This window comes from Mustela erminea, chromosome 3 (genome assembly GCF_009829155.1).
Source record: "Mustela erminea isolate mMusErm1 chromosome 3, mMusErm1.Pri, whole genome shotgun sequence".
NCBI classification, from domain to species: domain Eukaryota; kingdom Metazoa; phylum Chordata; class Mammalia; order Carnivora; family Mustelidae; genus Mustela; species Mustela erminea.
The window spans coordinates 49950318-49965692 of record NC_045616.1 but is presented as its reverse complement, the minus strand read 5'-3'; the positions used below and the strand labels follow the sequence as shown (position 1 = coordinate 49965692).

At 37.3% G+C, this 15375-nt stretch overlaps 1 protein-coding gene across 3 annotated transcripts; it reads right to left on the bottom strand.

Annotated features, from left to right (window-relative positions):
• Positions 1-363: 363 nt before the first annotated feature.
• On the bottom strand, positions 364-14571 carry ARRDC3 (arrestin domain containing 3). Of its 3 annotated transcripts, XM_032335759.1 has the most exons (8): positions 14043-14570; positions 10035-10116; positions 7967-8114; positions 6845-6947; positions 6257-6513; positions 5779-5941; positions 5352-5506; positions 364-3140 (listed from the first exon to the last, which is right to left on the bottom strand). In XM_032335759.1, the coding sequence occupies exons 1-8, from the start codon at positions 14320-14322 to the stop codon at positions 3084-3086; spliced, it is 1245 nt and encodes a 414-aa protein (XP_032191650.1). In that variant the 5' UTR covers positions 14323-14570; the 3' UTR covers positions 364-3083. The 3 variants fall into 3 exon arrangements, with proteins under 3 accessions (XP_032191650.1, XP_032191652.1, XP_032191651.1); XM_032335760.1 differs by lacking the exon at positions 364-3140 and having other exon boundaries at positions 5367-5544; positions 14043-14571; XM_032335761.1 differs by lacking the exons at positions 7967-8114; positions 14043-14570 and having other exon boundaries at positions 10035-10121.
• Between the last annotated feature and the right edge of the window lie 804 nt (positions 14572-15375).

The window sequence follows — 15375 nt, the reverse complement described above, 5'->3', positions numbered from 1 at the left end:
CGTGCTCTTAAATACTAGAAACTTGGACACATCATTGCAAGAGGGAATTGGTACCTGAAGGTGAAACTATTTTACCTGGTTAAGTTTGGTTCATACAGGACTGGCATTTATAGAATGAACTTACAGGTTTTATTAAAAAAAAAAAAAAAAAAGAAAGAAAGCAGGCATCTAAAATTTGATGAATTATTATGCCATGATAATTATTATTAAAAATTCCTTTAAGGCTTCAGTAATTCCCTTTGGTCGCTTGAAGCAATTCCTACCCAGATTGGCTTAAAAATATAGTTTAACTGTAGTCCTAATAATGTTTGCATGTATGATGAGTTACTAACACGATCAAGATTCAATTAAGTCTCCAAACAATTTTACAAAAAAGAAAAAAAACAAAACACTTTATTTTCCACAAGGAAGAGCAATAGGAAAAATTAATTCATTTCCCACATATTGTTTTCTTAAAACAGAGCCTACAAGGACATATTCAGCACCAAATAAAACAGGAAAAAAAGAGAAATTACAAACAGCCATAGAATATAATCTATAAAGCAAACATTTAATATTGCACTTTGTTTTGCTAATGTTTTGGATTTTACTTTTCCTAATTGCAAAATCAGGACTCTATCTTGAATACTGGAATACAACTGTGAACCTCACATCTTAGGTCAGGAATTGACCAATATTTGGAAAAGAGTAAAGTAATGCCTCTAAATAAGAAAAGTAAACAAATACTTTAATGGGGTAAATAAAACTTTATTTGATAAAGTTTTATATATATTTAAAATTTAATCACATTTTGTGACCCAGTGCCAATTATCAGAATATTGGTCATTCTCACTTCATGTGTTATTTATAAGAGTATACGGTGATAAGTATTCCAATGCTATGCATATCAACAATTGTTCCCTAGTCAGTTAGACATAAGAGAGAAAAGAAAAGGGATTTTCAGACAACCTCCCCCCCAACAAAAATAAAACCACCAAATGCCCTTTATGCCAAATATTCCATTAGCTTCTTTTGAGGGGGACATTCACAAAATGATTTAACAACAATAAAAAAATATTTCACCCCCATTTCCTTATTATCTAGTATTAGTTTGCTACGGGAGCCCAAACCCTTTACTGAATCACTTAAAACGTGATTCATTTTTACGCTGGGCTTTCTTCACCCTGTCAGCATTTTTCAAACATGAATTGTCTTCCATGTTTTCTTAAAGGCCACTTATGGAAAAGCCTGTTTGTTTTGTATGAAGCTTTAAGACAGTATTTAACCAGGTCAAGCACCAAGCCAGAGTTACTATTATTTTCAGCCACTTTATTAAATGTGGGGTTAAACGGCAGATAGATGTAACACCCATTTCACACGTATGTTGCAACATCACAGATGCTGATTTTCATTAAAAACATCAGAGCTGAATTCCTTCTAAAATAAGACCATTAGTACACTTGGTACCTTGGAAAATGGTTTTTAAGTGTCATCATGAATGCTGGTATATTTGTTATGAGCCAACTGTAAATTATCTTTAATACAAACTATAATTTACTGATGTAGTTGCTCTTACCTATATATACTCAAAGTGAGTGGTTTCTCATGTTTAGCAAAATGTTCTTTAGATAATGGAAAAAATATTGTCACTAAAAAAACCCCACAAAAATAGAAAACAGTTCTCATTCCAGCACACGTTCTAGTATTTGTAATTTTAAAGTTATACACTTTCAGAATAAACTTGGGTTTTCGAGCTCTGAGTTGGAGCGGGATATGAAATGTATAAAGTAAGCTCTCTAATCACAACTTGAATATATATATACATATATATATTCCTGCTCAGAAAACACTGCACCAGCAAAATGATTTCCAACATAGGTGTATTAGAGGTAATTAAGTAACTCTGTTATAAAAATAAATGCACTTTCTCCCCCTCCTGTGACTGGAAAATTTCCATACTCTTAAAATAATAAAAATAATAATTTTTAAGAGCAACAAGCCCTTAACTCTTTGCTGGTGCCTGCCATACTGCCTTTCTTTACTCCATTCTTAGCTCTGCTAGTTTCTTCTTTTATGTAATGATAAAAAGGGAATGTGGGTGGGTTATCACTTTTGTGTATGTCCCTTTTCCAAATTTCCCTCTCTAAAAAGCCAACCAACCAACCAACCAACCAAACAAAAAAAAAGTAACTCAACAGTGCAACGAAACACAAATAGCATTCCAACAGTTTGGCAAGTGATGCGTTCACCTGAGATTAAGTGATTTTAGGCAGTCAGTAACAAAATGCTGCTTTGCTGTAATAGTAGAAAGGCAACAAATTCTTAAAAGAAACCAAGAAGGTATACAATCTTGACAAAGTCTCTTATTAGCTTCCTCCTCTTATCTCTTTTCCCACATATCTGTTGCGTATCTACTACAGTAGGCTGCAAAACATACAGCAAGAAGGATTGGCTTGAAGGCATTTGATGTTTGTAAATAAATCCACAATAGGATCCAAGCTGAAGAGGTGATACATGGTCAGCCTAGTAGGACATTTCTGAGCATGTGCATACGCAGGTAAAGTCCAGGCTATATTAAATTAAAAAAAAAAAAAAACAAAAAAAAACTCAGTGCGTTTTTTTTTCATGTTAAAGTTTTTTCAAAGCTTTCTTTTGTTCCTTGTTGTGCTGACCGCAAACAAGTTTTTAAACAGTATCAAGAGTCTGGCATAAATGGAAAAAAAAAAAAAAAAAGCTGTAGTGACATCGGAACTGCACAATGTAAGCATTGAGCATGTGCAAATTTTCAAATCAAAAGAAGGAAATCATCCCTCTTTACAACGTGGTGTCTTGACACGTATGACCATAGGCTAAGAAGACTGCTCTTAAGTATGTGCCTGTTTTAAAGGAGAAAAGCTTAGATCTTCAAGCATGTTGGAGCAGTCCCAGAATGTTGCTGTAGGCTTCTAAAGCATGATCACTGGTGGTTTCATGTGTTTGCCATTTTTCTGGGCAAAAGCAATTCCACTTCCTCTGAAAACGTGTCTCCAAGATACTTCTCTGTCCTCAGCTGGGAAGAGATACAGTTCGGAACCCACATCAACTTGATTTAACCAAGTATTCCTTCAACGAGAGGGGCAGGATGGTCTATCGTCTGCTGACTGATCAGGATTTGGATCAATCTAAAAAGAAGAGTTAAAAAAAATTACAAAGTTATCTGATCAAGTCTAGTAAAAATGCAGCAATGACTAACATTCTAAGTACTACTGAGGAATTGAGTCAGAACATACACAGCATGTAGGGGAAGCGAGAAAATATTATCTATAAAGTGCCTGATATTTAATTAAAAATTAGTAAAATTTTTTTTAAGATTTTATTTATTTATTTGACAGATAGAGATCACAAGTAGGCAGAGAGGCAGGCACAGAGAGAGGAGGAAGCAGGCTCCCTGCTGAGCAGAGAGCCCGAAGCGGGGCTCAATCCCAGAACCCTGAGATCATGACCTCAGCCAAAGGCAGAGGGGCTTAACCCACTGAGCCACTCAGGTGCCCCCGAAATTAGTAAGATTTTTAAAGGTATGCCCTTGTGGTGTTTTACTCAGCATTCAGTAGTACTTAAGACTCAAAATAGAGAGTGGAGAAAAATTTCATAGTAATGATCTCCTTTTGTCCCTTTTCATCCTTCTACAAAAAAAGTCAACTCTTTTCTAGGCTTTGGGAAGAATGCAGTTGTGTGAACAGTGTTCTTGGTGGTTATCTGAAGTAATAACCTAAACACTAGAGAAGGCCTAAGAAAACTGTGTATCAAGAAATAGCAATCCTAAACCAGAATGCTCTAGTCTGCCCACCTTCTCTATGACTAGAGAGACTTTAATATGCACATATATTTAAGCAAAATTAATGTATTTCAGTTGATTCTCAGGTAGAGAATGAGCACAGGAAGGCAACTGGTTGGCTTTAAAACATTTCTTTTACTGAAACCTTTTGGGTAAGACCCATTTTTATTTGCACTTAAATGTAGCATAATCCAAAGTGCCTCACAGAACTTTAGGTAAAACATGTTTTTGAAGGGAAAAAAAGCAAGTAACTTTACTTTTAATGACTTAAGAGAAAAACACTTTAATGCAGGCCAGAACTTCTTCTCTTCTATGTGACTATTAACTGAATCATATTCTGAACCAATTTAGGATTTTAGAAATTTTTAATTCTCTTAATTATCTTTAGTTCACTTGAAAAGGTGGTAGTAGAATTTTGCCACAAATTTGCTTTAAAGTGGATGACTGACATTGTAGTTCTTTTAAAATGCCTGTTGTAAAGGCAGAAAGTCTCAGATCAAATCAGAAATTACTGACTTAAGATAGAAATATCAGCATAAAAATTTAACAAAATCTGTAGTTAAGTGGGAGAACTTTTAGCACGTCAGGACAAATTCCATGAAAAAGAACAGTGGGATAGAAAAATTATGGCTAATTAAGAATTTGCAAGAACAAATTCTAAATATCCTATAATCAACAATTAAAGTGATCTTCTATTTAAGCACATCTGGAGAAAAAGGAACTCTTCTAGCCATGATCTTAAGGGGGAAAAGCAACAATTTCTTGCAGAGTGAAGCAATCCCACTTAGGTCTTATTTGGGAGTAATATTTCACTGTTAAATAGCTTATCTGTGATCACCAAAAGGGTAAGGCTGATTCTAGTTATTTACAAAATTACTTCGCATTATATTGGTATCAATGCCAACTTTAAAGCCCTGCACAACATACATTAAGATGTATTCTGAAGAACTTCAATCACCTTCCGAGGGAAGCCTTTCCTGATTTCCAGGGCCTAATGAACTACTCTTCAAATGAACTGTGTGCATTTCTAACGTTATGGAGTATTTTGCTTCTAAATTTGTTATTCGCATCAGTCTGTGAGCTTCTCGCAAGAAGAGCCATGTTTTATTCACGTAATGCTCAGTGGTCATCAACATGAGATGAATAAAATAATCAGTGTAGAAATGTCTGTATAACCTGTTTTGCGAATATGTTATCTTCCCCTATGACTGGGAATGTTAAAATATGCAAGAATTAAATTGGAAACGGATGATAAATAAGAGAAATTCTAGCTACTTAAGTAGTTCATGCATGTAAAAGCCACTCCTATTGATGCTTTAAAATATGAATTATTCCTTTAACAGGCATTTTGTAAGCATGATATTAAATCATTATCCCTACTTCCCCAATGATGTAAGAATCCTACTTACTAAATTTAATCTAATGTTTAATCCTGTTGTTCTACATTATATTTTTCTATTAACGTAATGATAATCAAAACCTAACTGTATTTTTTAAAAAGTCTGTAATGCTGTTTCCCAGGAGAGTCAGCCCATTTCAGACTTGAGCTAGTGCTTACCTCTGAATAAAGAGGTGGAGGCAAGAACCGAAACTCCTGGATATATGCAAACAGTGGTCCTTGAAGGGCTCTCTCAAAGTCATCACAAGCACTCACAGGTGCAAGATTGTTCCGCCTTTGTTCCTCTGTTACCACTTCTGCATAGCTGGGTGGTGCTGAAGGAAAAAGATACACGCAATTCGAACACCATGTTCTTATGCATGTCAAAATACACAGAATAGTAGGTATTAAAAAGGAATGTCAAGATAAAAATAGTAATTGTTTGGTGATTAAAACTAGGGGGATATATGTTTTAAATCTAATATTAGGGACACATCTACTTTCTACATGTATAGACAAAAGTTTAATCATAAGATATTAAAGGCAAAATTATATTCTTCAAAATAATAAGAGAATAGGCTTAATTAAACATGCATTATCAAATTACCTTCAGGTCTTTCACGTAGAGATAAACCAAGCCAGTTCATATTCATGCTACACTGACTGCTTACACTTGAGGTTCTGCTACCAAATGGATGTAGAGGAATGGTACCAATGACAAGTGGCAAATTAAGAAATAAATCCATAGCTCCTGGAATATCCACATATACCTAAACATTGAAAGGAGATGGTAGGTTTAGTATTACAAGCATTATTTCTTTCTTTAAAAACTAATAACCCAACTTTAATGTTATCTTGGGCCTTCATTTACTTACATATACACAGAATATAAAAAAAAAAGTTCCATCACTACGTGCAGTACTATATGAAGTAGTTTACATGTGAGGTAAAATTAGTAATTGTAATTCAAATTAAAGGTTTACATGTATTTGTATATATGATCTATAGAATACAAAAACCAAATCCTGGAATAAGACATATCTTCATGACTTTAATACTAAACAAACCCTTAAATCTATACCTACCATTAGTGAGTATTCCACACGAATTATGCTACAGTCGAGGATAGAAGGAGAAACTGGTGGAATTTTCAGCAACTTTCCATTCCATGTATCGGTCTTTCCAGATGATAAGGATTCCCCACGTAAATTAGCCACAAGCTGTTTTACTTCCTTCATTTTCCCTTTGGCATAGAAGGCCTGTGTTTGGTAAATGGCTGCCTTTGGCACTACCATTCGGGAAGAGCAGTTCTCAATCTCAGCAAATATCTGAATTGATTCACCTAGAGGGAAAAAATATGTATCTATTGTTAAACAAAAACAACCAAACCTCCAAAAATGTAGATTCTTAAGCCAAAGTCTGAAAGGTCAATGGACTACATGGATGAAAAACAGTCCCCAAAGTGGCAAGAAGCTTAGAATTATAAAAATGAACTACTCATGTTTAGTAGCTGTTAAGAACGGACATTACATTCACATTTATGAAAGAAAACTGGGTTATTTCTTACCAAGAATATCATATTATATGTGCATTTAGTAGAAATACTAAATACTTAATACACAAAAGCTGAGTGAAGAAGGATCATTTTCTGTGGGAGTCCACCTCATACATACCTGGGGTATAGCCCTTCCTTTCGATTTTGGCACTTAAGGATATTGGGCCTGAGGTACAGAACCAGCAACAGAGAGTCTTTTCTTTTGTGCCTGCTTGGGGTGACTGTAAGAAATAAATTAGAGAAAAAGGTCAATGCACAAATTAAGACAGTATAACACAATCTTTTAAAATAAAACCCTAAATTTTTGGAGAATAAAAATTAAAAACAGTGTTGTTTTTTTCCAGATGTATTCAGATATACTTAAAAAAAAAAACTAACCAATGGCTTCTGAATTATACAATTATTTTCATCTTATGTATATTCTCCACCCAATTAAAAAAAGGGATAGAGGGCTTAACAATATATTCCATAAACACAGTTTTAGCTCACACTATTTACAAATAAAGTAATTAAAAACAAACCAACCAACGAATCAAACAAACAAAAAAACCCTTTCCACATTCCACTTCAACTGCCTTAAAAAAAAAGGCAGCTTGGAAAGCAACTTGGTTACTATCCCAAATGTTAACATCTTTCTTTGAGAATATAAAAATCAGTTATGTGAAAAAAGGAAAACTCTCATTTTTAAGATTCTTATTAAAGATGTTATCATTTGTTTAGACCAAATAAAGTTTTTAAGGTCAAATTTGAATATTGTGAAAAAATGCAATTAAAAAGGATTTCTTTTAAAATATGATTGATTTTTCATGAAAGTGACAATCTCCCCATCACTTGACAACTATCCCTATATTGGAATATGCAATGCAGTCCAAGGTTTAGATTATGATCTTTCAATGGTAAGTGATACTGTCTTACAATAATAATGGATACTACTGTTCCTCCTCCACTGAAATTATCCAGGGAACAAATCTATTTTTTGTTATCTTTTAACTTCCGAGTGAGAATTATTTTGTACTATATGCTGTTTTTACTTTTAAAGTTTTCTTAAAGTTATTATAGTATCAGAAAATATGAGCATATTCTTCACTAATTTGTGTGCTCTTGACTCTGTTTTTAAAAAATAGTATTTATGGAATTTAAAATCACTCTTGTGAAAGTATAGAGACTGCATAGTTTAGGTGATTATTCTTTAGTATTTATATGCCAAAAACGAAGAATGAAGAATTCAGTCAGTTCTTACCAGTAATGAAGGAGTGTTGATATCTATATGCTCAAAGACTGTAAATTCCTTCTTTAATTTTACTGGTAGAAGCCAAGGCCTGTGCAATTCGGCTTTCACCCAATAGCGCACACTGCCATGTCGGCCTTCGAATGAGGTAGCAAGTGGTCTGTGCAGAATATAAATTCAATATATTAATTTTATACCTCTTTTTAATAATTATACAGTTGGTCAGCATATAAGTGTTACTATATTCCACTGCTTATATATCAATGAGGTAGCAAACAATTTTTTTTAATTTCTAAAGGGATAAGTCATTGGGGAAAAAAAATCTTCTGTTTTCCAAAAAACAATAGCTAACACAAAAGTATTATAGAAATTTTGCTTTAAAAAGCCAGAAGAATACAATCCCTTTAAACTAAGAAGAGGCTGCTTTTAACGCTGGTGGCAAAATTATGGAAGTCTGGAAATCAATTCTTGAAATCAAAAATTTAATTTAAAAACAAAGTTAAGAATGGTTTTAATATATTTTTTTTTTTTTAAGATTTTATTTATTTATTAGAGATCACAAGTAGATAGAGAGGCAGAGAGACAGGGAAGCAGGCTCCCTGCCGAGCAGAGAGCCCGATGTGGGGCTTGATCCTAGGACTCTGGGATCGTGACCTGAGGCGAAGGCAGAGGCTTAACCCACTGAGCCACCCAGGCACCCCGGTTTTAATATTTCTATTGAGAAAGTTTACACACTGGCTTAGGAATTCTCTTTTTTTATAATAAGAAGATCTAGAGAATATCTAGAAGAGTTGTTATAATTTCAAGAATTTCACCTTTTACAAAGTCTACTAAAAATCTAAAAGCTGTGTTTCCATTTCCTAGTTTTCTCATGTTCTCTTTTTTTGGCCATGTTTTCTAACTGTACTGGCTTAATAAGAGAAAGAAACAATTCTGTTAATCTCTATCAGGGAAATCAGAACTGGTTTTCACCTCTCCCAGATTTCATTAATTGTGGAAGGTTTTACTGCAGTGAGTTTAGTCTCTTTCATAATTTCACTAGCAAAATGCCCAGTGTTCAGTTATTTACAAGGTAAAGTGCTAGCTTAGATTAACATGAAAAGTAGTGGGATTTTTACACTTTTTTTTTTCTTTTCATTTTAGACTCCTGCATTAACGTGTATAGCATGGAAAAATGAAATGTAGTATTTATGTAAGTCTTCCAGAGTCTATTTTAAGTGACTTTGGTTGATAAACTAGTCAGACCCAATATTAGCAATATATTCACAGACTTACAGTATTTCTCTTAAAGCAGATTGGGACACTACATTTAGAATGACGTTAAATAATATGGTAAATAGAATACTCTGAAAAATACCATTTATGAATTTATCTGCATAGTAACAATTCAAGTACTACAATTAACAAAGATAATAAGAAAATTTGGCAGGGAGGGAATAATCGCTTTGAAGACCTATTTTTACATCAAGAACAAACCACTTTCCTTTTTCCTTACTATAATCCATGCCTTATATTCAATTATCTGATAGGTGTTTCCCTTAAATCGGGGTCACCGAATCAGTTGTATGACTTTTATAATAGGTCTTTGCACAGAAGCTATTAATTTCATTATCAAAAGATCATTATAAAGTTAAATTATTCCTAATTAATGTTTATCTTTTTACATTACTGCTGTGGGTTAGCATTAGCAGAAAAGATAAAACACTGGATTTTCATAAATTACTGAGTTAATAAGAGTTTTGATAAGTTCTAAATTTCCACTAATGTCAACTGATGATAAAATAGAAAGTGCTTACATTCTGATTAGCACCTTCCAATTCACTCGGGGTAGATGAAATACTATTTAAGTTTTAAAGATTTCACAGATTTTGAGACAGAGTACTAAGAATTGAGCTTTGCTTTCTTTAATTTTGCCAGGCTATATTAAAAAGCAGCTTCTTTTTCAGTGTATTGTTTTCCTCTAGCAATATTCAGTGATGAAAAGGGTTTTTTTAAAAACTAAAAATATTTAAATTTAGAATAATTTTAACTTTAAAAGAATGGAGGTTTATTAAAAATGCCTGTTACTCATAATACTTACGTCTGTGGAAGCTCGAAGCTGAATGCATATTCATGCCTTCCTGAATGAATAGTGTTGAAGCCTTCTTCTGAATTATCATCATCTAAAACAAACAAAGAGAAAACAAAAGACTTGATTTTAAACCTTTACACACTCTCCCTGGTGGCAGTACTCTAAAGGTACTCCTATAATAATTAATTAAGGCTACAAGCTTTGGAGTTTGAGAGATCTTAATTCTAACTTCTGTCACTTCCTCTGGGTGAGTTACTACAAATTTCAACTCTTCTGTTGCCTCATCTGTAAGATGGGGATAATCAATACTTGTGCCCTTAAAGGCAGGTTTTTTTTTTTTTTTTTTTGGGTAAACTACCCAAACTGTAAAGCAGTTGTGTCTAACATAGTAGATGCTCAACCAGAGTCAGAGCTCAAGTCTCAAAGAGGTTATCTTTGTCTCCAATGGTTTACTTAAAAATTTATCATAAGACTATATATAAATTAAAATTTGTGCAAACCTTTCAAGTCTGTCAGTTTTGATGCAGATGACATGAATGTTACAATTTAAAACCATTAGAAAACTTCGTCAAATGCTTAAGTTAAAAAAAAAAAAGGAAGTGATATTTAAATGTCAGTTTCAGAGCTAAAAATAAAAATTCTTTATTGAACCTAAAATGTTCACACTAAGTTTGTCCTAGCAACAGCTAAAAATCTGCACATAAAAATACATCTTAGGATTTAAAAGGTTCCTGCTTACTGGGAAACAACACTGTTCCACATCCTTGAAAAGTGAACTCTAATTAGGCTGTTCCCAATTGCTAGGAGAATGACCTTTCATTTTATAACCCATTTTCTTTAGGCCCAGTATTTTTTAAATTTCTCCAAAATATATACGTATTTAACGAAAATGTGGGAGAGGATTCTGAATTCTTAAACTGACTTTTAGTTTAGCTTTCTGAGTAGTGTAATTACAGACACGTCTGTACTGATGTAGTCTTTCAGTGTAGAAGCCAACAGTAGCCATGAGTGTAGATGAAATTGGTATTATCATTTAACTTTCTCTCACCAAAGTATTGAAGAGACACAACGTGATGCCTCCGTTACATCAAAAGAGAAAAGGGGGGGAAAAGCGTGTATCTGCGGGTACATTATTCAGAAACCATGATGATTCCTTTTCATCTCAATACTGTTTTTCCTCGCCCCCTGTGCAAATCCTCTGAACGAATTTCAGCACCGAAAACCGGTTGAGTTGGGGGCTATTTAAATTCGCTCCCCTCGAAGGCGCCCGAAGTTTGCCTCCCTCTCCTTTCCGTCCCTTCTCGCTCCCTTTTTGTGCCAGCTCAGCACTCTCATTGAGGCGAGCGGCGGCGGCGGCCGCGCCGTGGTAAACAAGTGCCGGGCTGTCAATCAAGAACTAGACCGGAGCAGGAGAGGACCGGCCTAAACCGGCGCGAGCAGATCCCAGCCGGCCCGCCCGCGCGCCGCCGCCCGCGCGCTCCGCTATACATACGGCATACGTCGCGCGGCGCTCGCGCTCGCGTTCGCGCAGCCTAGCCTGCTGGACTGGGGGCGGGGCGATGGCACCGCGGCGCTTCCGCTTTACACGCCCCAGCCGGTGACCGGTTCGATCTGGCTCGGGCCACCCTGACACCTTTACAGTTGCGGTGAGGGAAACTGGGGCGGGGAGGGAGGCCAGGGCTGCACAGTCTCTGGGAAACAATGGGGAGGGGTCAGAGGATACTCGCCGAGGCCTCCCCACCAGCTTTCAGTGTCAGTATCACTTTTCCTCCCCCTCCCGGCCAGCCTTGACGGTCTGTTCCCAGGTCAAATCAAGGTAGCGGGTCTGGTGACTACACAAGTCGGGAAACACAATTTCTTTCAAATAAGAGGCAGTGAACGCCTACAGAAGCCACCTGACCGAAAAACAGGAAAATGGGGTCCCGCTAACCCCGCGTACCCAAGTTCCTTCTGAATAGATTTGTCAGTTAAAGTTACGCCCAGGGGCTATTCGGCACCTGCGAGGCCAGCAGGAGCTTCTCCCCATCTACTCTGCGGAAACCCGAAATCGCTTTTTTTCGGGGGCGCCAAGCAGGGAGGTGAGGGGCGACAACATTCGGTGACACGAGCCACGACGCCTCCAGAAGCTGCGGGAGGGACGCGAATAGGGGCGGGGGCAGCCACTCTGGAGGGACCTTTACCGGCGCACGCCGGTTCCAAGCCTCGCCCCAACCGGCGCGAGCCCACTCTCCCCACCCGCCCGCGCCCAATCCAATCAGAGCCTGGCATCGCCTTAGCAACAGGCTAACAAACGCGGCTCCGCCTATCGCCGGGCGCCCGGGGCGGGGTCTCAGTTACCAGGCTAGTTTGAGAGGTCCCACTTTTTAAGTCATTGAAACTATTCCAGCTAAGAGCCTGTCCACGCTTTGCAGGGGTTGCGGGGCATCTCGTGGGGTAGGGGGTACATAGTTTTGTTTACGAAGAAATCACGGAACAACTAATGAAACTGTGTTTGTCCCCGTAAGTCATTATTCTACCTTTACTCCATTGCAAGCCTCAACTCCCTCAAAACCTTTGTTTCTTATCCATTTTATAAAAAGCTGCAATGTCCAGAAGGGTTCAAAGACAAACTCGTGTCTGCTTTCCAAAAAATACCAAGGCTGTCATTCGGCATTTGCATCTTACCAGTGTTACTGTTTGTAAATACTAACTAAAAATTATTTCAGGATGCAGGTTACCTATGTGTAACTGTGAAATCCCAACTGAAGAAGTGATTTCATCTTAATATTTAAAAAAATGATTACATGCGGTAACTCAAAGCATCCTTCATTTCGACACTTAGTTCCATTTGCACTTCCTCAGGGATGTGTATTTTTTTAATATAAAAAAGGTTAAAGACGTGCTGTACTTTATGAAAAATCGTTAACATTTGAACTAAATACTGCATTAAAAAGGAGAAGCATAAAATTACATAACCAGTTTTAACATTATATTCTTCTTGGGCTAGGAATTAAGTCATCGCCACCACCTGACGCGTGTAACCAATCTGCTGAGAGCAGAACAAGCGCCCCTCCTCACCACCCCCCAGAACTGGTCCGAAACAGGATTGAACCGCTTCTAACAAAGGGTGGAAACTTAGAAAAACAAGCTTAGACTCTCCTATATTTCCACAATGTAACCATTTAAACAATAGATTGGAAATCTCAGGACCTCTTCTCGCCTTGACAACCGTTTATCTCCCTTTTCCAACCAAAAATCAAATCCAATGTGCCGAATACTTTTCAATTCCATTTGACTGGCACGGGTTTCATTGAATGCACGTTCCAAAGTTAGGCATCATACTCGGAAAAGAAAATTACTGACCCGAAATGGTTTCTAAAACTGATTTGAAACCTATCATAATGATAGATACTGTCCTTTAAGATAGAGAATGCTTGATGTAAATTTATAAAAGGATCTGGAGAGAATAGGGAAAAAACACGTGGGGTGTTGATACCATATGTCAAAATAAGCCACAGAAATCCTTTATCAAAGAACAATGATGAATTCCTTATAGTATTTTGCGTGTCAATATTAAAAATGGAAAGCATCTATTAATCCACTTAAATGTTACTCCATTTCTTCACTGAAGCTTAGTTTTTAAAATCTACGGTTGCACACTGCAAGGAAAAAAATCGAATACTGGACTGCAGATTTTAGCATTTCATTTGAAAACTTATTAATAAAATCACTGAATTGGATTTAAGTAGAATTTACAAATAAGGTATAAAGGTATTGCAAGTGCGTATGGAACAAACCAAGCCGGGTATAGAGGTAGTTGAATTAAGTGCAGTTTGCAGTCACTTTGCAGATGCCTGCATGCATTACGGTTTAAGACACGATGAATGTCAAGGAGAACCCAAATCTTCCAACTTTGCTAATCTTTAACTGCTATGTGTTATGCCAGGAGCTGAATTACATTAATTTCAGAAAAACTGAAAAGGTACTTTCCCAAAGGAAAAAAAGGTCTAATGACTTCTGAATAATATAAAAACTTACCTCTTTCGTGTCCAATTAAGATGTCTTTATGGTTGAAATATTCTACTTCTTCAGTGTAATTCTGTGTATAGGCAGTATTGGAGCCGGCGTTTCTTGATTCGGTCCAGCGTACTTTCGCATGTCCTCTTGCATGAATTTTAAGAGATTTCACTCTGATTTCCCCGGTAACTTCTAAATTCACCCTTCCTGAGACTGTATCCCCACTAGAATACACAGGGACATTGCTGTCATTAAGACAGTCAAAGCTTATTGTCAAACTCTTCACCTTTCCCAGCACCATGTTTGTAGCAAAATCTATAAAAATATAATGTAAGACAAAAAAGTCGAGATCACATATAAAACGTGATCTTCACCTAACACTGATCGATGTCTTTGCCGTGCAAAAAGCTTGCAGGCAAGATCAGTGATTCTTTACAAATAGTTCATTGAGATTTCTTAAAAAGTCAGGGCAGCAGAGAGGCTGCTGCTCCGCGATCCTGCTAGTCTCAGTGGTCTCCTTACAAAGACGGGCGGCTGGAGGCTGCCAGCTCACTTTAAGAGCAGCTTTGTGAAAAACAACCCCACTGCGCATGCGCACGCCGCGGCTGCTGTCCGCCCTCTCTGCGCGTCCCCTCCCGCGCCTGGCTCGCTCCCTCGCTCGCTCGCTCGCTCGCTCGCGGGTACAGTAGGTGTACAGCTAAGGGAAGAAGACACTGGGGCTGTCGGGAGGCTGAACCTGACTTCTCTTCATTCTGGGCTCTTATTGGTAGGCAGGCTACCGTAAACCCTCGACGTGCTATCTGGAGCCCCTTCTTACCGAGCACACTCGAATAGAGAATGAAAGAGCGGGGGCACTGGGGGACAAGGGCTGGGTGGGAAGCTGTTTGCAAAGCCACGTAAGGATAAACTGCTGAGTGACCAACCGAAGCGTGCGTGACCGGCACTGCAGGGTTTTGGCCACTGCTTGGATGGGAGGTGGAAGAAGTGGTGTATGAAGAGAGATGGGGGAAGGGGAGAAAGGAACCGGTTGGGCGAGCGACTGGTTGCTGAGCATGATCTAACGAATTAAAAAAAAAAAAAAAAGTAATAAAACCCAGACAAGAAATAATGTTCGTAGACAAGAGCATTCTTGGTTTGGATTTTTTAAAAGACCAGTGCGTTGTAGGCAGTGTGGAAATGAACTCAGCCGAGGCCAAAGGAACCTAAGAGAGGCCAAAGAGAATAAGGGAGTAAGAAAGAGAAGCAACTATAATTTAATCAATAGGTACCCTCCCCCCAACTGTTTTCTCTTCCATCTCTTAATCAGAGAGCAACGAAAAGCAACCAGATTGTTTGCATGATGACACCAGGGGGG